We start from the raw sequence: 20,562 nt of genomic DNA, 5'->3' as shown, positions 1-20,562 counted from the left end.
CCTCTCCTAACAAAGCCTGAGTGGAGTTTTAAGCCAGAATGTCTCTGGGATCAGCCTGAAGGTTCCTTGGGCGTGGTGCTCAGTGCTCTGGTGGAGTTGAGAAGGTGGTGGTGGTGGGTCAGAGGTTGGACTTGAGGGTCGTAGAGGTCTTTTCCAACCTTGATTCTGTAAACTAATTGATCAGTGTTCAGTTGCTGGCTTTGGTAAATGCAAATCTGGGTGAGATCCAAGGGCTGGACTGGGTGGTTCTTGTGGGTCCCTTCCAACTCGTAATATTCCATGATTCTGTCATCAGCATTTCATGGGGGCTCTTTCCAGGTGGGTTCAACACAAGATTTATAGTTTTTTTGGGTTCAACATGAGATTTATAGGTTTTTTTGGGTTTAACACAAGATTTATAGTTTTTTTGGGGTTCAACACAAAATTTATAGGATTTTGGGGGTTCAACATGAGATTTATAGGATTTTGGGGGTTCAACATAAACTTGATAGGATTTTGGGGGTTCAACACAAGATTTACAGGGGTTTTTTTGGGTTCAACACAACATTCACAGCATTTTTCTGTGCGCTGAGTCCCGAGCGCTCTGCCCTTTCCCTCGAGCCACTTCGCGGTTCCTTCGGCCGCGGGAGCTTGACCACAACTGATGTCCCATCTCCCTGCTGCCTCCTTTCCCCCTCAGATCCGCCCTCCCCGAGCCATGGTGCACACCCAGAGCCCCTGCACGGACGGCTCCCCCTCGCCCTGCGGGGTGGCCGTGCCCCAGCCCGTCGCCGACAGCTGCAACGAGCCCTGCGTGCGCCAGTGCCCCGACTCCACCGTGGTCATCTACCCTCCTCCCGTGGTCGTCACCTTCCCAGGGCCCATCCTCAGCACCTTCCCCCAGCAGAGCGTGGTGGGCTCTGCGGGAGCCCCCGAGGTCGGCGCCGGTTTTGGGGCCGCCCGCACCCCCGGAGCTTCCCACGTCTACGGCGGGGCCCGGTGGGGTCGGGGGTACCCCGTTGGGACCTGCAGGCCCTGCTAAACCCACCAGAGGGTCTCTCTGCTGAGAGGAGAAGACCAGCAGGGTGCAGAGACGTGGCTCTGAGCTCCGGGGCGCGGTGTTTTGGAAGAGTTGAGCGTTTGGGGGGTTGGTGCACGAAAAAGCATCTGTTGATGTAAATCCATTTACGGCCTTCTCAGATTGCCCTGCCTGATTTTCTTTTTCCTAAGCCTTCCTATCTTTCCAGTCTTGAGGCTGTGGACTGTGGTGCTGATTCCTTGGGGGCTCGTGGGGATCTTTCTGGCTTTGAACTGACAGAGAAGAGGTTTAGATTAGATATAGTGAAAAAAATTCTTCCCTTGGGAGGGTGGTGAGACCCTGGCACAGGTTATTCCATGGATTCCCCATCCTTGTGTGTGTTCAAGGGCAGGCTGGATGGAGCTCTGAGCAGCCTGGTCTAGTGGAAGGTGTCCCTGCCCTTGGCACTGGGGTGGAATGGGATGAACTTTAAGGTCCCTTTTAACCCCAACTAAGAGATGGTCTTTAACCCAAACCACTCCGTGCTTCTGTGATTGTGACAACCTAAAGGAATCTGGCACAAGATCTGCTTTAGATCCCTTTGTAGGCTCTTTCTGTGGCTCCTGATGGATGAAAAAAGGGCTGTGGTGTCAACCAGCCCGTGCCCTGTGCCAGGGCTGAGTGTCCCCACAGGGGAAAGCAACATCAGCCCTTCCACGAGTCATCCTGCACCCAAACCACAGGCCCTGGGCGATTTGTAACCCGTGCTTTGTCATCCTGCCTCTGGTATATCAGCTGCTTCTCCCTCATTAAACATGACATTGCAACATGTTGTTGGCCTCTGTGTGTGTTCCTTCCTCTCCTCCCTCCTCGTCCAGGTCCTGCTGCACCAGCCTGATCCTATCAGGGTAATGATATTCCTGAGGGATTTGGCACTGGGGTTGTCTGTCAGCTCTGGGGCCGTGGGTGTCCCTTCCTTTCCCCCATTTCTGGTCCTGCTCAGCTCTGAGGAGCTTTTTGCTCAGTGTTAGCTCTTCTGGCACCTGTTCTTTGGTGTCCTCAGGCTCAGCCTCCCCGGGCAGGCGGTGACACGACAGAGCAGATGGATGTGCAGGGTTGGCGTTCCTAAAAAGAATCTGCAGCCAAATGTTATGTAAGAAGAGCAGCTATTTTTGAGCATTAAAAAAAAAAAAATCCACATTTCTGGCTTTACTGCTCTGCTCAGTGTTTTACAGCAATCCCTGAGGTTGGAAGAGACCTCCAAGGTCATCCAGCCCACCCTGTGCCCTGTCCCCACCTTGTCACTCAGTGCCACTTCCAGTCCTTCCTTGGATACCTCCAGGGGTGGGGACTCCAAAACTCCCAGGGCAGCCCCTGCCAAGCTCTGACCACCCTTTCCAGCCACAAATTCCTCCTCGTGGCCAACCTGACCCTCCCCTGGCACAGCTGGAGGCCATTCCCTCTCCTCCTGTCCCTTGTTTCCTGGGAGCAGAGCCCGACCCTCCCTGGCTTCCCCCTCCTGTCAGGGAATTCCAGAGCCAGAAGGTCCCCCCTGAGCCTCCTTTTCTCCAGGATGAGCCCCCCAGGCTCCCTCAGGAGTTTCTCCAGCCCCTTCTCCAGCTCTGTTCCAGCCCCTTCCCTGGTCCCTCTCCAGCCCCTCCATGTCTTTCCTAAAGTGAAGGGCAACGATCGAAACCGGGTGTGCAAAACTGGACTTGGGTGATGTTCACCCAAGGAATTATCCCTTTCTTCAGGAACCCACTGATAATAAACCCTTCACGAGCTTTCCATGCTGTGCTGTGGTTTGAAATGTGATGTGGTGCATTAATAAAAGAACCAGGGGTAATTAAGCTTTGCAGGAGAACGTGGGATTAGTTCGGAGCAGTCACTCTGTGGAGAATTATTGTCCTCGTGTGTGAGGAAAACAAGGCTGGCCAGGCACTGTAATGGTGTGTAATTGGCTGTTGGTGAGTTCTGGAGGAGGTGATTAAACCAGATTTCTCCCCAACCACAGAAATCCTTCCCTGCACAGGAGAAATCCCCCAAACCTCCAAAGCCAGAAGAAGGGACTTTTATTGTCATGCCAGTGGTGCATTTGGGAATGAGCTACAGTTTGTTGAGGCCACTCAAGTTGCACTTTTCATGGAATATTTTGAGATCTTCAGTTAGCACAAAACAGCAGAAATCACTAAAAGAGGGAACATTTGCCAGTGTTTATTTTGGGGACTGTTTATGATGCTCTTTTATTCTGAACATAAAAAAAAACTACTCATGTGAACTGCCCTGAGGACTAAAGATATCAAGGATCTTACTAAGCAGATTTAATGTCTTTTTAAGACAGAAGTATTTGCTGATGTCTCTTAGGTTCATTATGGAACCTAATTATTGGGGTTAACAATAATTATGGGTTAACAATGTTCATCTAAATATGCTGAATTTTGAAAACCTTGTTTCTCTTGTTGCTTCCAACAAGGCCATTATTTATTTTTTATTCCTGTACCACGTCCCACTTTCCCTTCTCTTAAAAGGTTGCACTTTTTAGGGCATAACTGGAAAAATTAGCCCAGTTTGGGCACTAGTCATGGGCCTGATTTCTCATTTAGGGACAGGCTTAGCCTTTAAAAGGGATTCTCAGCCTTGCAGTGAATCTCTGCTCTGGAGGCAGGTCCTGAGGCACCACCTGTGTGGGTTGTTCACTAGGGTGCATTTAAATTTCCCACAGTGTGTGCAGTAAATACATCCTGCTGGGACTGGTACCCAGGAAATTACAGGAGGTGGTTTTCTGTTAGTTAAATGAGGCAGCTGTCGTCTGTTATGATAATATCTCAGCTGGGAAGAAAGTTCCTCTAATCATCCACCTTTTCCTCAGCCCGAGGGCACGAAAGAAATGCCAGATTTAGCCTCTGAAAGGGGCCTACAAGGAAGTCAGGGGGGAAAGGGTCGTGTGGAAGTGGATGACAGGAAAAGGAGGGTTGGGTTCAGACTGGCAGAGGGGAAATTTAGGTTGGATATTGGGAAGGAATTCCTCCCTGTGAGGGTGGGGAGGCCCAGAGAAGCTGTGGCTGCCCCTGGATCCCTGGAAGTGTCCAAGGCCAGGTTGGAGCAACCTGGGCTAGTGGGAGGTGTCCCTGCCCATGGCAGGGGTTTGGAATGAGCTGGCCTTGGAGGTCCCTTCCAACACAAACCATTCCATGATTCTATGACATAAACCCAGGGAAAAAGGCTCTTCACACACCACTGGAATGTGTAGGAGAGACTCAAAGCTTCCTGAGACAGTGGGACAGATCCATTGGTGCTGTTGGCCGATGCTTGGGGGGCCCTGGAAGCGGTCTGGGCTGGAATTCCATACAGATATGGGACTTCCTGAACCACCCTGATGTGCTGGAAGGAATAGGTAATAAAGGGATGCGGTGCCAGTTAAAAGCAGATCACCCTGTGGTCGGGGGCACCTGGGGTGACAAACTGCTTTTCCTCCCTGTGTGGGCTCCAACATTCCCAAAAGCTTGACCTGCAGCAGAGGAGGAGATCCTGGATGTTCCCTGGATCCCTGGAGGGGCTGAGCTTGCTCGGCTGGGAGGCTGCAGGGAGGCTCATCGGGACACGCGGAGTGGGAGCCCCAACCGAAACCGTGACGTCTTCAAAGCAAAAAGGGGATGTGAGGTGGCACCCAGGTGGCTCCAGGTCAGCCTGGTGGAGGGAGGTGAAGGCAGGTGAAAGGTCTGGGAAGGCTGGGGCTGGCAGGAAATCACCACCCATGGGTCGTGTTCCCCGGGCACCGGGTGGAGGTGGCACCCGCCGTCGGAAGCGAATGAGCCGAGGGGGACGTCAGAAGGGAAGAACCACCATAAATAACGCTGGGTTGGCAGACGTGGACAGGGACTGGGGTTAAATTGGGGCCAGAGGACCCTCGGGCAGACTGAGAATTCCAGCCAAACCTTCGGCTTTCTGTGTTCTCTTCCTGCGCGTCGCTGCCGAAGCCCATCCGCAGGTGCCGGTGGGAGAAGCCCTGTGAGCCCCAAGGGAGATAAGCTGGATTTACGATGCTGGGAGACTCCACCATTTCCTAATGTTTTCCCCGGGGAACCCAGCCCATTTTGCTGCTGACAGCAGCCAGCAGGAGGATTACTAAACATCTCTTAATAGGTTTGCAGTTTCAAAGGGTTGCTCTGATTTACTGCGGACGTGCCCCGCTGGGAGCTTTGGGTGGAGGTTCCTAACACTGACCCTCTTCCTGGGGTGCCCTGATCTGGATCTGCCTTGCTCAAATTAGGACACCAAGAGGGGGTTTCTGAGGCAGCAGACCAGACCTGCCTCTTGGATGTGGCAGCTCCTTCCCAGACAAGGAAATGGAGCTGTGGAGCTCATCATCTGCTGCCTTCCAGTTCAATGTCCAATAATTAAAGTGAAATCAATGATATGGACGGAAAGAAATGGATGTTGGGTTGGAGGAATGGCATTTACTGCTTGGGGGCTACTCCGTTCACTGTCCCTGGTTTTCTGCCCCATGAAAATGCTTCTCCAATGTCCTCCCTTAGCTCTTTTCCTGACCCTTTCCTCCACTTTGCTCTGGAATGCAGAAGGGCTTCTGCAGGAGGCCACCATGAGAAGGGAAGGGGTAGCCATGGGTACCTCAGCCCAGAGGTGACCCCTCACAGTCACTTCTGCATCAAGATTTGTGACTCCTGGTGATGCCTTTGATGTGTAGCTGGGCTTGCAGGGGATCTGAGCAGCTCTGTCTGGGCTCTTTCCTGCTGAACCACCTTGTTCTGCGCCAGGTGATAATCTTTGGTGCTCCAAATCTAAATCAGGACTCCTCAGTCTCCTAAGGTGACACGCTGAAGGCTGGCAGGAACTCCCTGAAGAACCTGGCTGTTCAGTTTGCAAAGGAGATGATCCCTCCAACAGGTGGTTGCCTTTGGTCTTTTCTCTCAGGTGTCTTTGACCTTGAGTGTCACTGCCTTGGCAGACCACAAGACTTCCACTCAATCTCCTGCTTTTTTGAGATCTGTTGCTCAAACACCACCCCCTCCACCCCCCAGCTTTGCTCCAGGAGTCTGTGTGTTTGGGGGGTACAGTCAGTCAGCCGATGCCCCTTTTTTGGAGAAGAATTTGGGCAAGCCCAAGGTCAAGGGATAGTTAAGGTAGAACTTCCTCCTGCTTGGGGAAATGAGTCAGGGCAGGAGCAATTCAGGTGGAGATGTGGTGGTTGTCTCCAACATCTGGAGTCTAGACTTCCCTCTTATTCTGTGGCTCTTTGGAGTGGCTGGTGGTCCTTTTTAATCCCAGACAAAAGAAGACCAGACACCTGATCCAGCTAAGCAGGGTAATTTTAATGACAATGAGAAACAGTGAGTAACAGAAAGAACAGGTTTGCAGAGATACAAAAGGGTCTTCAGCAAGCAGAGAGCTTCTGATGGCGGGTGGTGCTTTTCCTGGTGGGAATGGTGGAGTTTACCAGTGCAGAACATGTTTCTTGGTCGCAGACTTGCTTGGGAATCGTGTTCACTGCCAGAGGAGGCAGAGCACGGACATTTAACAGGAGCTTCTCAGCCAGATGTCATCTTTGGTGAAGTCAAAGGCTGAGCAAAGCGGTTGCAGAAACTACTACTACTACTATGACAATACAAAGGGGTTGTGAATTGAAACTAAAAGTCACTTTACTCACACCCAAAGTCCTGCTCTACTCCCCCAACAGGCTCTGAAGGTGTCTCAGCTCTTGCTGCAGTTCAAGTTGCCCTTTGGAGCGACAGTTGAAGAAACAGGAGACGTTAAGAGAGGGTTACACGTGGAGTAGCTACACATGGAGTAGTTTCAGGCAGCCTGGCACCCACGTGTCCCCCTGCACTCAGCCAGGGGGCTGTGGGCACTCTCAGCACCAGAAACCAGCCGTGAATCCGTGTCCTTGCCTTCCAGTCCTCGGTCGCTATTCCGGCTTCAGAAGAACCTGCCCCCGAAGTGAGAGGAGAAGGGGTACCCGTTCCCAAACCCATACAGGTCCCCATATCCGTGAGAGCCCCCATAACCAAGGAAACCCCTGTTCCCATACAGGTTCCCAAAGCTTCTGTAGCCGTGGGGGCTCCCATATCGGAACCCATCGCAGGAGTAGCTGAAGGGCCTCCCAAATCTGAAGCCGTTCTGGCCCCCGAAGCCGTAGAGGTCGTCGTACCCAAGCTGGGAGTGGCACCCATCGTCATAGAAGTCCCTGTAGAAGGTCATGGTTTGTTGATGTTGGTGAGGCTGAAACACACCCAGAAATGAGGTTTATGGGCTGCTGGAGGAGATGCAACTCCTTCCCTCCCTCGGCATCGTTTTCGCCCTCTTAATTATCTAATTTATTTTTCTAAGCTCCCAAATCCCAAACAACTTCTCTACATTTTTTCCCCCCTGCTCAGCTCTCGGAAGTTGCTGACTGAACACGGAAAAGAAGGTTTTTTGCCAACCAAGAACTGAACTTTCCCAGTCCAGAATTCAGAGGGATTTGAATATACTAAAGAAAAATGAATATAATCCAGAAAGCACTTTTGGCTTCAAGATTACAGTAGAAAACTTCAAGTTTCCAGTGCTTTGAAGCCTAAATATTCAATAAGCACAGGAAAGAAGAGCAAAAAAGTTTGAGTGAAGGAATTCCCTGCCATTACGGGGAATTCTGTGGTTGGAGTTCGCTCCAAAATGACAACAAATTGCTTACAGAATGTCTATACTTGTACACAGTCCATATGTCATATATACATGGACACACCAGTACCTTTTATATATATAAATTCACCTCTAAATATACATCTATTTTTATATCTATCCGATCACACACACAGACATTCAGACAAACACCGAGGCACGAGAGTCGAGCCAGGACTGACTTACCCGCTTCACCGAGGTAGGGAGCAGTTGAGTGGCTGAGAGGAGCGGATAAAACTCCCCACTCAGAGGTCTGTATTTATACCTTGCCCAGCTCCGGAGTTATCCAGGATATCTCATCAGACCCCCTTCATCCCTCCAATTGACGTCGCCGAGCGCGGCGTGGCGACACGTGCGTCACCCCTCCAGAATTTCTTTCATCTTTAAAAAAAAAAAAAATCGAGGAGAAACGGGCTCGGCACATCTCTAGGAAGATTGCCGGTGGAATTCCCCCGCGGTCGGAGGGCTGGGAAATAATTTGGGCAGATATTTTTTTTTTTTTTGTTAGACCATTTACCCGGTTGCGCAATCGCCTCGTGGGTGCTCTCTCCGCTGGCTTGGCTTTGGCGTCCTGTGGGCGCAAACAAGTCGGGGGACCAAAGGAATAGGCTGGACTTTGGTGTGATGAGGAGTGATGGAGCTTCCAAACATCGTCATGACCTCTACCTGCTTCCCAGTGACGCTGGTGGGCGTCCCTTCCCAGCAGCTCTCTTGGATTTGGGTTGTACAACAGCAACGTGGAAGATGTTTTCCAACTGCCCTCAGAACGTTCCCAAATAACCCTTCCTATTTTAGAACCTTTTTTTTGGGGGGGCCAGGGGGTACTTTTTGACTTTCAAGCAGCACCTTAATAGGGCTTAGAAACAAGAGACCTTGAAGTGCCTTGGAAGCGAGCGTGTTATTAAATCTGGAGGTGTCTTTCGGTGACAAGCTATTAATATTTAAATCCTGCAACACTTTGCAAATTGAAAACATTAATGAGTGTTTATGAAGTGCTTTGGTATTCAGAATTCTGAGGAAGCCTCAGCATCCTGTTTGCTCACTATTGCGCTTATTTTCCATTCAAATTAATGCCAGGAACGAGGTGAAGGTCACACAAGGAGCTCTGCCGTGAACTCCGGTGTTCCTGGAGTTGGTTACACGTGGCTGATTCTTTGTGGGAAAAAAAAAAACCAATGTGATTCTTTTGAAAAACAGCATTTAGAGCTCTTTTAGTGCTAATCTTCAGAATTTCTTTATTTCCACATTAAGCTCACACTTGAATTCTCCCCCTTGTTGTGCTGAGGTCAAGCCCGTTGGTGAATTCACGTGTTGCAAACAACGCCAGAGTCGTAATTTTGATTGAAAACATTCATTCTGCTCGTGCAGCAACATAATTTCAATTCACGAGCACTTTGGAGGAATGGAATTAAGATTTATGTATAGTTCTGGCTGTTTTTTCTGAAGTTTAATATGAAACTCCTTCACCTACATTTACATTTCCTTTAAGTAAAAAACCTGTGTTTTGTTGCATCACTTTCCGGTGAAACCCAAACATCCAACACATGGAATAGTTTTCCTTTTTATTTACTGAAATTTTTTCTCTCTTTCCAATGTCCTTGAGAAGGCAGAAATGCCTTTTACGTTGCACAGAAATAAACTTCCGTTTTTCACAACCCAGGCAATAAAATGGTATCAGGAATGTCGCCGGCCCAGAAAATCGGAAGATGAAAGAAACCTGTAATACATCTGCCATACGGGAGGCTTGGGAACACACTAATAATCCCAAACAATGAAGAAAATTACATTAATTGAAGATATGACGTGGACAGGCAAATTTGTTTTTCCAACCAATAAGGCAACAAACCTTTTTGAATACTCAGGGCGTCGGAGATAAGCCAGGAGGGCCAAGAGGGAGTATAAAAAGGGCTGGGAGCTCAAGGCTCCTCATCAGCTCCTTTGCCTTCCTCCTCCTCCTGGTGAACTCGGTGAGTTTTCCCTCCTTCCCTCACAGGGACTGGAAATTTTTGCCTCCGTGGTTTCTGCTGGGATTGGGGCTTCTCTGAAATTTAAGGTTTCTCCAGGAATTTCTCTGAAATTTAAGGTTTCTCCAGGAATTTCTCAGAACTTTAAGGTTTCTCCAGGAATTTCTTTGAAATGTAAGGTTTCTCCAGGAGTTTGTCTGGAGTTTAAGGTTTTAGCTGCACTGCAGGAATTTTGGTGGGTTCCAGTTTTAAAACTGGGGGTGAAACATGTCCTGTTGGCACCTGAGGCTCCCTGATAAGGGATTATTAGGGCAGTAGAGGTAGAAATGGGTTTCCCCACCATAACCCTTGGTGGTTTTTTCCCTAAATCTCCTATTTTAAAGTGAGATCTGCAGCTCTGTTTGGCAGGGCAGGTGTTCTCAGGTGTGTTAATGCTCCGTGGGTTGTTGTCTGTGCTGTCAGCACTTCCCGATGCAAATCAAAAATGGGTGGAAACCACTGAAATGGCACTTGGAGGGATGAACCCGAACATCACTTTGGGCTTCCTTGAAGACTTCCTTGATGGGAAGTTGGGAATGAAGGGCTCCACGCAAAGCTGATGTCCTGAAAGACTTTTAGGGTCACTCCTAATGTTCTCTAAGGAAAACCCCGAATCAGCAGCAAGGTTTTGGTCTGTAACAGGTAATTCCACGGTCGGGGTTTATCACCGGCCACAGAAAGTGAGAAAACCAAGTAACTTACAGACAAATGGTCCTCGGGGGCCCCTTCCAACCCAGCATCTTGGTGGCATTCTGTGGCCTGAATGAGGGGCTGGTGGGAACGGGCTGTAAGGAGGAGCTCGCCGGTCCGGGAATATTTACGGCCTCCCCCTTCCCTCCCTGCCGCCAGGTTTGCCTCCGGCGCAGCAAGATGACCTTCCTCCAGTGTGATGACGACTGCTACTCCCCCTGCAGCTACGGGGGCCTCTACGGCTACCGGGGCTACGACGGTGGCAGCTCCTGTGGCTACCGGGGCTACTACGGGGGCCTCTACGGCTACCGCGGCCTCTACGGCTTCGGCGACCGCTACGGCTGCGGGAACCTCTACGGTTACCGGGGTATTTACGGCTCCGGGGACTGCTACGGCTCTGGGGGTCTCTACGGTGGCTATAGGGGCTTCTACGGCTCCGGGGACTGCTGTGGATACCCAGGTTTTTACTCGGGCCGCTACGGTTACCCCTACGGCTCCCGCTACGGCCAAAGGTTCGGCTACGGGGGCTGCTACAGCTGCTAAACCCGGCCAGGGCGTCCTTCGGGGTGAAGATCAGCCCAAACCTGGAGAGCAAGTGTTGGTGGAGAGCCTTGGCAGCAGATGTTGTGCAGAGCCCTGGGGCTTTCAAGATTCGAGAGCTCTGCGCTGCCCCTGAAGCGCTTGGGGTGATCCCCTCCGTTCTGCTCGGTGTCTGCCGGCTCTGCCGCCACCCAAAGTCTCCTCCCGACCTAGAACTTGCTTGTCCTCGGTGCTCCAGTCCTCGTAAACCGGCTCTGATGTTGTTTGGCAGCACCTGAACTCTTGACTGGGTGGTGGGCAGGGTGTAAAGGTGTCTTTGGGAACGTGGTCTTTCCGTTTGGTGTCTCTTTATAAAAAGTATATCTGCCTTTCACTCGCATTAAAAACTTATTCTGCATCAATCCTGCATTTTCCTGGTTTTATTTTCCACTTTGTTTTCTGAAATACCTTCAAATCCACGGCAGCAAACAGTGATAAATTTATTAACTTTGTGTGCTTAAGGACTTGCCTGTAGAGACTTGTGCTCCTCAGGCTGGAAACAGGGACTTTTGGAGCTGCAAGAAACTTGAGCTGTGGCTCTGGATTTGCCTGTTCCTACAACTCCAGGCTTTGGCTTGGTGGAAAAATAAGTGATTCATCTCCGGATGCTTCGGTGCTGCTGTTGGGCCAGTGTGGTGTGATTAGAACATGACCTTCCCCCCACTGCAGATTTTGTTCTGCTCAAATGGGTTTTCTTCTGGTCTGTGTGGAAGATAGAGGTGGTGGTTTGAGCTTTCCAGGCCAATGTCAGCACGAGCAAAGCCACCACTTCCTCCTTGTCCCTTTGCCTATTGATTTTAATATAGATTTTTAATTTTTCTTGTGCTTATACTGACTGACAATGCAATTAAGCTGGAATGTGATAGGAAAATGGGACTCTGGAACAAGAACATTTGAATTTGGCTTGCAGGAATAGGACAATATTCTGCTCACTTGAACAGTTTTCTATATTCTCTGTGCAAGTCTGGGATGAATTCTTTTCTATTTTGCAACATTATTATAAAGACTATTGCAGCCCTATTGTGCTGAAATATTAACTCCACCCCGGGCAAAACCAGCCCATTTAACCTCAGATCTGGTAATAGTTTAATTAAGTAAATGAAAGGGAGAAACTGGGGCATTTCTTGCATTCCTGAGGGGTAAAAGAGAAGAAAAGGGTGTATTTACTGGGACCTCAGCCGACTGATTTTCCAGATCCTTCCCCAGTTCTGTTCCCTTTTCTGGACATGTGTCAGCCCCTCAATGTCTTTCTTTCCATGAGGGGCCCAGAATAGGACACAGAACACGGGGTGCAAACACTTTGTCGGCTCTGGGGATAGAAACTCCCTTTCAGGATGTCACCACTCAGTGTGGTCACGTAAAACAGGGACAGGGGCAAGAAAACAACCGGATCTCCAGGGTTTTTTTCAATGCAGAAAGACAGACTTTAATGCAGGAAGAAAAGGAGTTGGCACAGATACAGAAAGATTATAGTTTTGGGATACTGGAAGGAGCTACAGGAGGTGAGTCACTGCACTGGAGAACATTCCTTCTTGTTGGAACCCATGTTGTTCATCCTCCAGGTGCTTGTAAATCCAGATCAAAGGCGAGACAGCCGTAATCCTGCTCCATTACAGTCCTGCAGCACCTCACTGGAAGTGCTTATTGAGGATGCAGATGACCCAAAAATCTCATATGGGAACAGGTCCTCCGGAGCAGCTGCAAGAAGTTCCGCGTGAATTGCAGATCGTCCCTCCCGTTGCTGCGAGGGAGTTTAAACACAGGAGGCCACCAGGAGGGCTGGGAAAGGCAGGGAGAAGCAGACAGAAAGAGCAGACAGACGGAGAGAAACCCCGAGGGATTTCAGAGCGCGGCCGAGCTCCCCGTTCCCCGTGACATCGGGTGCCACCGCGGGGACTCGGCGCGCGTCTGAACGTCCCGTCGGAAGATCAGCCATGGGTCTGGGCACGGTGCTGGGCCTTGCTGGAGGGGCTGTGGGGGGTTCAGCAGCAGTAGGAGTAGCGGCAGCAGGAGGGGTAGCAGTAGCGGGTGGTGCAGGAGCGGTAGCCGGAGCGGCGCAGGGTGCGGTAGATGCGGGGGCTGCAGCAGCTGTAGGTCCTGGAGCAGCGCACGCTCCGGTAGCAGGGGGAGCAGCAGCACAGGGTGTAGCAGGGGGAGCAGCAGCAGTAGGACATCCTGGTGGGGTGGTGGGAGGGAGGGAGGGAGGGAGGCCAACCTGGAACAGAGCGGGATCGGTGAAGGTGGGAAGTCGGGTGGAAACACTGAGCAAAAATCCCTCGGTTTGGGGGTGTGATTCTCATTTCAGAGGATCATTCTCACCTCACTGAGGTTGGAGAAGACTTCCAAGAGTCCGTCCCTGTGCCCCATCCCCAGCTTGTCCCCCAGCCCAAAGCACTCAGTGCCATGGCCAGGTCTTCCTTGGACACCTCCAGGGGTGGGGACTCCCCCACCTCCCTGGGCAGCCCCTGCCAAAGCCTGACCCCCCCTTTTCCATCAAGAAATTCTTCCTGAAGAAGAAATTTAGTGGGTTTGTGGGAGTTTGATGTCCAAGCTCCCAGTTCAGGCAGCTGAGGTAAATCCTCAGCTCAGGATAAGATGTTTAGGTGTCCTAAATCTGACCTGGATCCCTCACAGCACTTCCAGGAGTTCTTAGAAGTGTTTATACACCACACAACAAGTTCATTGAAGTCTCAACCCTGCTTCTCTGGCTTTAATCTTGGCATATAAACTATTCCTCTTCCTGTCTAACATTGGCTTTGTTAGTGCCAGTTCTAGCAAGGACACTGAAAATCCTCTGCTGCAGAGTGAAGGTTTAAATCCTGCACTGCTGCAGGTCAGAGCTGCCCCAGTGACTCCAGAGACCCTGAAACAATCCATGTGACCTGTCCATATCCATTAGTGCAACACCTTCCCAACCCGAAGCCATTTCCTCCTTGTGCAATGGGCAATCCTGCCCACAAATGAAAATCTCAGGGTTAAGCATCACCAGGTCAAAAAAGAAACACAGAACTTCACGTCCACTCATCAACGCCCTCCAAATTAAAACATCCAGGACAAAACAATTAGATTTATCCCTGAGTTAAAGGAATCTCTATGAGAATAGGATCTGGACTTACCAAGTTCACTGAGAAGGGTAAACCAAGAGGAGCTGTGTGAGGAGCACCGGGGTTGTGAGCATTTTTATATTCCTTCTTAGACCCGTGGAAGTCACCTCAGTTCTCCGGGGGGGTGGTCACGAGACCAATTTGGGAAGTACATCAGCAGCCCAATTGCTATAATTGTTTTCCTCCCCCTTTTTTAGGCCAATTTTCCACATTCCTGGGGGAGGGCCTGGTGATCACACCCTGGGAGATTCTTTCTGTTCTGAAAACCTTCCAGGACAAAGGGATTCCTGGGAAATCAGCCCCAGAGGACAACTGGGACCGAACCTGGAGGCTGCACAGAGCACGGAGGGCCCAGCTGAGGAGTCCATGATTGGTTTCTGCAGGTTCTGCCCCTACAAAGGAGGTGGATGCTGCACATTGTGGGGTGATGTAAAACACCTGGGGAGGGAAGAAATATCATCCGACCTGCTCAGGGCTCCTTCCGACCCTTTTGATTCATTTCCGCCACAATTAATGACAGACGTGCCATTGATTCTTTCAGCTTCTTCTGCCGCCTATAATTTATCCGGTGAGATGGCCAGGCCCAGGCAGGGGATCAATTAAATCAGCATCTGAGCAATGTGGTCAAGGCTCAAAGTCTGGTTTTCTTGCCTCTTTTCTGGGTGACATTACTAGAAAGACTTTCCTGAGTGACATCAGAGACATCTGTGAGGTATTTATGGCGTGTTTATATATCTGAGATTCTTCCCCTCTGCTCCTCTCTGCTGAGGTCCCACCTGGAATGCTGAGTCCAGCTCTGGTGGCCCCCGACATAAGAAGGACATGGAACTGTTGGAGCGAGTCCAGAGGAGGCCACGAAGTTCGTAAAGGGACTGGAGCATCTCCCATATGTTCAGCCTGGAGAGGAGAAGGTGGTGTGGAGACCTCAGAGCACCTTCCAGGGTCTGAAGGGGCTGCAGGGAATCTGGAGATGGATGTTCATCAGGAACTGGGGTGACAGGACAAGGGGAGTGGGTTCAGACTGACAGAGGGAAATTTAGGTTGGATATTGGGAAGAAATTGTCCCCTGTGAGGGTGGGGAGGCCCTGGCACAGCTGGAAGTGTCCAAGGCTAGGTTGGAGCAACCTGGGCTAGTGGGAGGTGTCCCTGCCCACGGCAGGGGGTGGAATTAGGTGATCTTTAGGATCCCTTCCAATCCAAACCATTCCAGGATTCTATAAACGTAATACTGAGCCGAGGATCTGGTGCTGCAGAACCAAATCTGGTCCATCACAGGGGTTGCAGTGGAGAAAAGAGGGAGAGCAGCTTTTAGGAAGGCTGGGGAAGCCAGTGGGATGGAGACCACACGTTCCTGACTGCTGGAAGCTGAGGATTGGGGGTGGCTGCTCACTCTGTGCCCCCTCACTCCCCAAGGGGGCTGTGGGAGGGATTTTCCCGAGCCAGGGAAGCGGGAATCACTTCCCTGATTTCCCTGTGGTGGTTTTTACCCTCTGGGACACACCAGTGCCTCTGTCAGCCCACACCAAGTGATGCCATGGCATAGTTTTAATTAAACTAAACCTCGTTAGCCCAGGGGCTTCCCTTCCCCTGCTCCATCCGTTGTGCATCGAGGCCCCTCTCAGTGGGAACCATCAGTGTTTCAATCACACAAACATTGCCAAAGTAACTTCTAATGACTGTTTTGGAAGAGCACTGATACCATAAATTCTGAGGAGGCTCAGCACTTCCAGAAAATGCCTGTTATTATCCTCATTTAATATGCAAATGAGGCTTGGCTCACGTCAGGGAAGGTCAAACGAGGAGGTATTTGTCGAGTTGGGGAAAAAAAAAAAAAAAGCCTCTTGGCTTCATGTTGGGCTCAGTTTCCTCTGGCAAGCCAGAGGTGGGGTTGAAAACCAGCATCAGTAAGTTTTGCTGTGAAATATTAATATGATTTTACCTTCTTTACATCCTCTTGTCCCTTCTGGTATCTGGGATTTCATAATTAGAGCTGAGGTCGACCCCAAAAAATTTGCAGACCAAAGAAACGCGCAACTCTTGCGCTGTGGGGATGAAAATAAATTAATGATCCTCGACAGGGAGGAAACCAATTATATTAATTGAAGTTGTGACGTGTGTGTGCAAATAAATTTCGTTTTGCTGCTGTTTGCTCAGGTTTTCTGAGGCACCAAACAACCTCCCAGGCAGCTGAGGGGCATTAAAATGCCATTAATTGACCTGGAAAGTCAAACAGTTTTGCAGGAGATTTTTCACAGGTAAATAACTGCTCTGAATGAATCCAATATTTTGCTGTCCTGAATCTGGGGAATCAGAAATCCAGCTGGAGAAGTGGGAATTCTGCACCTACAGACACAGGGAAATGCCCCAGCTCTCAACAGACAGCAGAGTTCAGTCATTAAGTGGAAATATAATTTATAAAAACTCTTGTTAATTATAGAAAGATGGAGTCAAAATCACAGGGAATAATATATTGAGACATTTAGTGAGGAGCTCTGACTCACAAGAACAGGTTAAAGCTGGTAATCCCCACAAAATTCCAATTGTTTTTCACCCTCTTCATTTGCCAAACGATTTTTCCTGTATTGTTCCTTCATTTGATGCATTTTCCCAGCTCTTCTGGGGTAGGATTTATAAACAAACAAGTGTTAAAAACACTGTGCTGAAAAGACAAACCATTTTGTGTCTTTCAGACCCTGAAACAGGGAAGTTTATGATTTGCTGCATCAACCACTAACTTTACTCTAAAACTTCTTAACCCAAATTTCTGCATAAACCAGAGTTGCTGCTTTTTAATAAGAAATGAATCCCTGCAACTGCTGAAGGTGACCAGTTGAGGGAAACGTTGATTTGCATTTTCAAGACTCACATCAGAGAGAGGAGTCGCAGTAAAAGGAAATTATGGAATTGCTGAGGTTGGAAAAGCCCTCCAAGTCCATGAAGTCCAAGCTGAGCCCCATCCCCACCTTGTCCCCCAGCCCAGAGCACTCAGTGCCACATCCTTGGACACCTCCAGGGGTGGGGACTCCCCCACCTCCCTGGGCAGCCCCTGCCAAGGCCTCACCACCCTTTCCATGGGGAAATTCCTCCTCATGGTCAGCCTGACCCTCCTGGCAGGGAGTTGCAGAGAGAATTTGGCCTCCCACCTGCAGAATGGGGATTTGTGGGAGAGCTGGAACTCCTGCAGCGAGGAAGGAGAAACATTTCCTGTTGGGAATCACTCCCAAAACTCTTCTTGTGGCTCCAGATGGCTCCAGCCTGGGAGCCCTCCCAGTGGATTCATCCTTCCATCATCGAGCTGACAGTCACTTTTACTCTGAGCGGCTCCTCTCCCTCCCTGCCACGTGTTAATCATGGGGAAGAAGAGATTTACACTCCAAGCCTTATCTGCAATCTTCACTCCTCTCCTTTTCCTTTTGCTGATGGTGGAGGCTGGCAGGCACCTGCAGGATGCCACTTCCATGCCCTCTCCAGCTCCCTTGGAGCCTCTGTAGGCACTGGAAGGGGCTCTGAGGTCTCCCTTGGAGCTTCTCTTCTCCAGTGAACACCCCAGCTCTCCCAGCCTCCAGAGCAGAGGTTCTCCAGCCCTCAGAGCATCTCCATGGTCCCCTCTGGACTCGCTCCAGCAGCTCCACATCCACCTCACGCTCTCCCAGAGCCGAATGCAGGGCTGCAGGTGGGACTTGGATACTAAACATGCCCAGTTGTTGCTCGTGTGGATTGAAGGGCTGGCCACAATTACTCCTGGCCCTTCCCATGCTGTGTCCATCCCTCTCATGGGAGGTTCTGGTGCTTTCCTGGGGTTTCCTCAGCTCGGGAATTCCCTCCTGTGCTCCACAATCCTCTGCTGTGCTGCAAAAGGCACCTTCTGAGCTGCTCACCGTGAGAAGGGACCTGCACAAGGGGGTGTTTTGTGGGAGCTGCAGAAAGGTCTGGGAGTCTGGGATGATCCAAAATTTCTCAGTGCATTTTGGATCCTCGAACTTGGGCTGTCAGCAAGTGCTGATTGATTTTTCCCAAATCATCACACTTTGAAGCTCGTTTTTTTGGGGGAAAGCAGCCTTGTTTTGGTGGGTTGGGTGGAGGAAGGTTAAGGCACGGCAGATGTGAGTTGTCAGGACTGTCTTGGAGGAGACAAATCGAGGTGTTCAATATGCCCTCAGTCACCTCAATTCTGCAGGATGCTTAAAACTGCTGAACTCCTAAGTCAGTCCCTCTTTTTTTTTTTTTCTGCTATATGTCAAGTAAATAATTATTAAAGCCAAATATAAAAGGAAAAACAATTAAAATATAACCCAAGGCAGCGGTGTGATGCAAGATCTTTTAATGAGAGTAAGAAGAAGAAGAAGTTACAGCTTGTAGTAGTAGCACAGGAGTATCCAGAGGTTCACACATTCCTTAAACAGAGAGTTACTACAGTTTCACAGCAGGTGTTTTTGGGACTGAGGTGGTGTCTGGGGAGGAGCAGAACCCCCAGCGCAGCAGCACGAGGCGTCTGCTCCTCTCTGCTGCAAATCTACACGATTTATTCACCCAGAAAGGCTACGAAGGAAGAGAAAGACAACAAGAAAAGCAAATCACTCAGAACAGCAGCAGCTTGAGGGCAGATGCCAAGTCCTCAGGACCAACCCTGAGCAGGGGGGGGGTCCTGCTGCCACGACGGGGGCTCAACAGGAGACAAATCCATACGGAATCGCTCTTTGGGGCTCAGTTTCCTGTCCAGGGGGTTCCAAGGCCGGGTTTACCAGGGGTAGCAGGGGGAGCAGGGGTAGCAGCTCCTGTAGCTGTACCTCTGGGTGTAGCGGGAGGAGTAGGGGGAGCAGTAGCGGGTGCTGTAGGAGGGGCAGCAGTCGCGGTACCCGCACAGCCCCCCGACGCTCTGGTAGCCACAGGGGCTCCCACAGTCGTAGCTCCGGTAGCTGTACACGGTCCCGTAGCTGCAGGGGGAGTAGCAGGAGTCCTCACACTGCCTCTGGTAGCAGAAAGTCATCTTGGAGTGGGTGGGTGGAGGGAGGCGAGGCTGAAAAGCGAGAAGAAGGGGAGAATCGCGGAATGGTTTGGGTGGGAACCATCTCGCTGAGTCACAAAGCACTCTGAGGTGGAAGGGACTCAGAAGGATCGAGCCCAGCTGAAGGGATTGGCCCATAAGGGGATCAAACTCACAGCCTTGTTGTTATGAACACCTCCCACTAGCCCAGGTTGCTCCAAGCCCTGTCCAACCCAGCCTTGGATGCTCCCAGGATTGGGGCAGCCACAGCTTCTCTGGGAAGCACCTCCCCAGCTTCACAGGGAGCAATTTCTTCCCAATTTCCCCTCTAACCCTCCCCTCTGTCAGCTTGAAAGGTAAGAAGGTCAGGTCTGTTCCCAGCAGGAAGTTGCTGCTTCTGGGAAACCCCACATGAGCACGAGAAAGAGGGAGAGGAGAGAAGGGTGAGCGCAAGAACCAACTGAACATCTCAGTTCAAGGCTAGGCTTCGGTTCCTTCCTGCCCTTTCTGGTTGTTTCCCCCTTCTTTTCTCCATAAAAATATTTAGTGCTGCCATTCTGGTTTGTCACTGCTTGGGACTGGCAGCCTGGATTCAGGTTGGAATTTAGAGGGGACGTTGTTAGCACTGGGTTCTGGGATCAGGGCCCGATGTTGTTCCAAAACCCATCAGTGAACAGACACTAATCCAGGGATGAATCCCATCAGTTTTTGCTCTTGAGACGAATCACACAAGAAATCCTCCCCCTTGTGCAAGTCTGCTGGGAAAAAGCAGCTTGTTCCTTCAGATCCTTTTCTTAACATCACACCCAACCCTCCCCTGCCACAGCTAATCAATAATAAAGAACCCTGAACTGCATCACCACGTCCTAAAATAAGGCAATTTCTCACGCTGCACATCTAGATGAACCCATCTACATTTACAAGGGCGTCTTAATATATAACTTTTAGCAAAAAAAAGAGAGAATTTCATGGCTATGAAACCCCTTTTAAAGTATTAATGCCATCTCTATCCCAGCAGAGCAAACCCCAGCAATAAAGGCAGTGCAGCGAGCCTGACTTACCACGGCGGGCGAGAACGCAAAGCTGAAGATGCGAGTGCAGAACCTTGAGTTCCTCTCCCTTTTTATACCTTTATCTGCCCAAGCCTCCTGTGCTTTCAACTCCCTATTCATCAGAGCCCAGATTTAACGTCTGCACGTCACTCCTTCGGTTGATGTCATTGTTTGCTCTTGCTTTGGGATTATTAGTCAGGTCTTGGCTTCCAAAAGCATGACATTTTCTTTCATCTGCAGACTTCCTGGGTCAATTACATTTGCAGAATTAGTGTGGTGAAATCTGAGTTATAACAGGAAAGGGAAGGCAGGATATTGAGAGCAGGGTTAATTGAGGCTCACAATCCCAATTTTGGATGAATGGGCAAATGCCAGTTCGCGAAGCCTGCAATGACTCTGGATTCCTCAGAGGAACAAAGAACTGCAATTACTTTTGGTAGAAATAATTTATCATTTGTTTTGTTTGTTCTTTCAGGAT

The 20,562-nt window shown here is 50.2% G+C and overlaps 4 protein-coding genes across 4 annotated transcripts; 2 read left to right on the top strand and 2 right to left on the bottom strand.

The window, feature by feature from the left end:
• Nucleotides 1–697: 697 nt before the first annotated feature.
• On the top strand, nucleotides 698–1,021 carry LOC126647942 (claw keratin-like). Its single transcript, XM_050330558.1, has one exon. The coding sequence runs from the start codon at nucleotides 698–700 to the stop codon at nucleotides 1,019–1,021; it is 324 nt and encodes a 107-aa protein (XP_050186515.1).
• A 5,910-nt stretch (nucleotides 1,022–6,931) lies between these two features.
• On the bottom strand, nucleotides 6,932–7,213 carry LOC126647943 (scale keratin-like). The gene has a single exon (XM_050330559.1). The coding sequence runs from the start codon at nucleotides 7,211–7,213 to the stop codon at nucleotides 6,932–6,934; it is 282 nt and encodes a 93-aa protein (XP_050186516.1).
• Nucleotides 7,214–10,530: 3,317 nt separating this feature from the next.
• LOC126647945 (keratin-associated protein 6-5-like) lies at nucleotides 10,531–10,908 on the top strand. The gene has a single exon (XM_050330560.1). The coding sequence runs from the start codon at nucleotides 10,546–10,548 to the stop codon at nucleotides 10,906–10,908; it is 363 nt and encodes a 120-aa protein (XP_050186517.1). The 5' UTR covers nucleotides 10,531–10,545.
• Nucleotides 10,909–18,389: 7,481 nt separating this feature from the next.
• LOC126647916 (scale keratin-like) lies at nucleotides 18,390–20,159 on the bottom strand. Its single transcript, XM_050330510.1, has 2 exons — nucleotides 20,094–20,159; nucleotides 18,390–19,065 (listed from the first exon to the last, which is right to left on the bottom strand). Exon 2 carries the CDS (start codon nucleotides 19,033–19,035, stop codon nucleotides 18,787–18,789), a length of 249 nt encoding a protein of 82 aa, XP_050186467.1. The 5' UTR covers nucleotides 19,036–19,065; nucleotides 20,094–20,159; the 3' UTR covers nucleotides 18,390–18,786.
• Nucleotides 20,160–20,562: the final 403 nt, after the last annotated feature.

The sequence above is a fragment of the Myiozetetes cayanensis genome, unplaced genomic scaffold (assembly GCF_022539395.1).
Source record: "Myiozetetes cayanensis isolate MyiCay16 unplaced genomic scaffold, myiCay2020 scf41, whole genome shotgun sequence".
Classification (NCBI taxonomy): domain Eukaryota; kingdom Metazoa; phylum Chordata; class Aves; order Passeriformes; family Tyrannidae; genus Myiozetetes; species Myiozetetes cayanensis.
Note: the sequence above shows the minus strand (reverse complement) of the source record. Positions and strands in the feature narration are given on the sequence as shown.

Coding starts and splice junctions, on each gene's coding strand:
- LOC126647916 (XM_050330510.1), bottom strand. CDS start 19,035: ATGACTTTCTGCTACCAGAGGCAGTGTGAGGACTCCTGCTACTCCCCC.
- LOC126647945 (XM_050330560.1), top strand. CDS start 10,546: ATGACCTTCCTCCAGTGTGATGACGACTGCTACTCCCCCTGCAGCTAC.
- LOC126647942 (XM_050330558.1), top strand. CDS start 698: ATGGTGCACACCCAGAGCCCCTGCACGGACGGCTCCCCCTCGCCCTGC.
- LOC126647943 (XM_050330559.1), bottom strand. CDS start 7,213: ATGACCTTCTACAGGGACTTCTATGACGATGGGTGCCACTCCCAGCTT.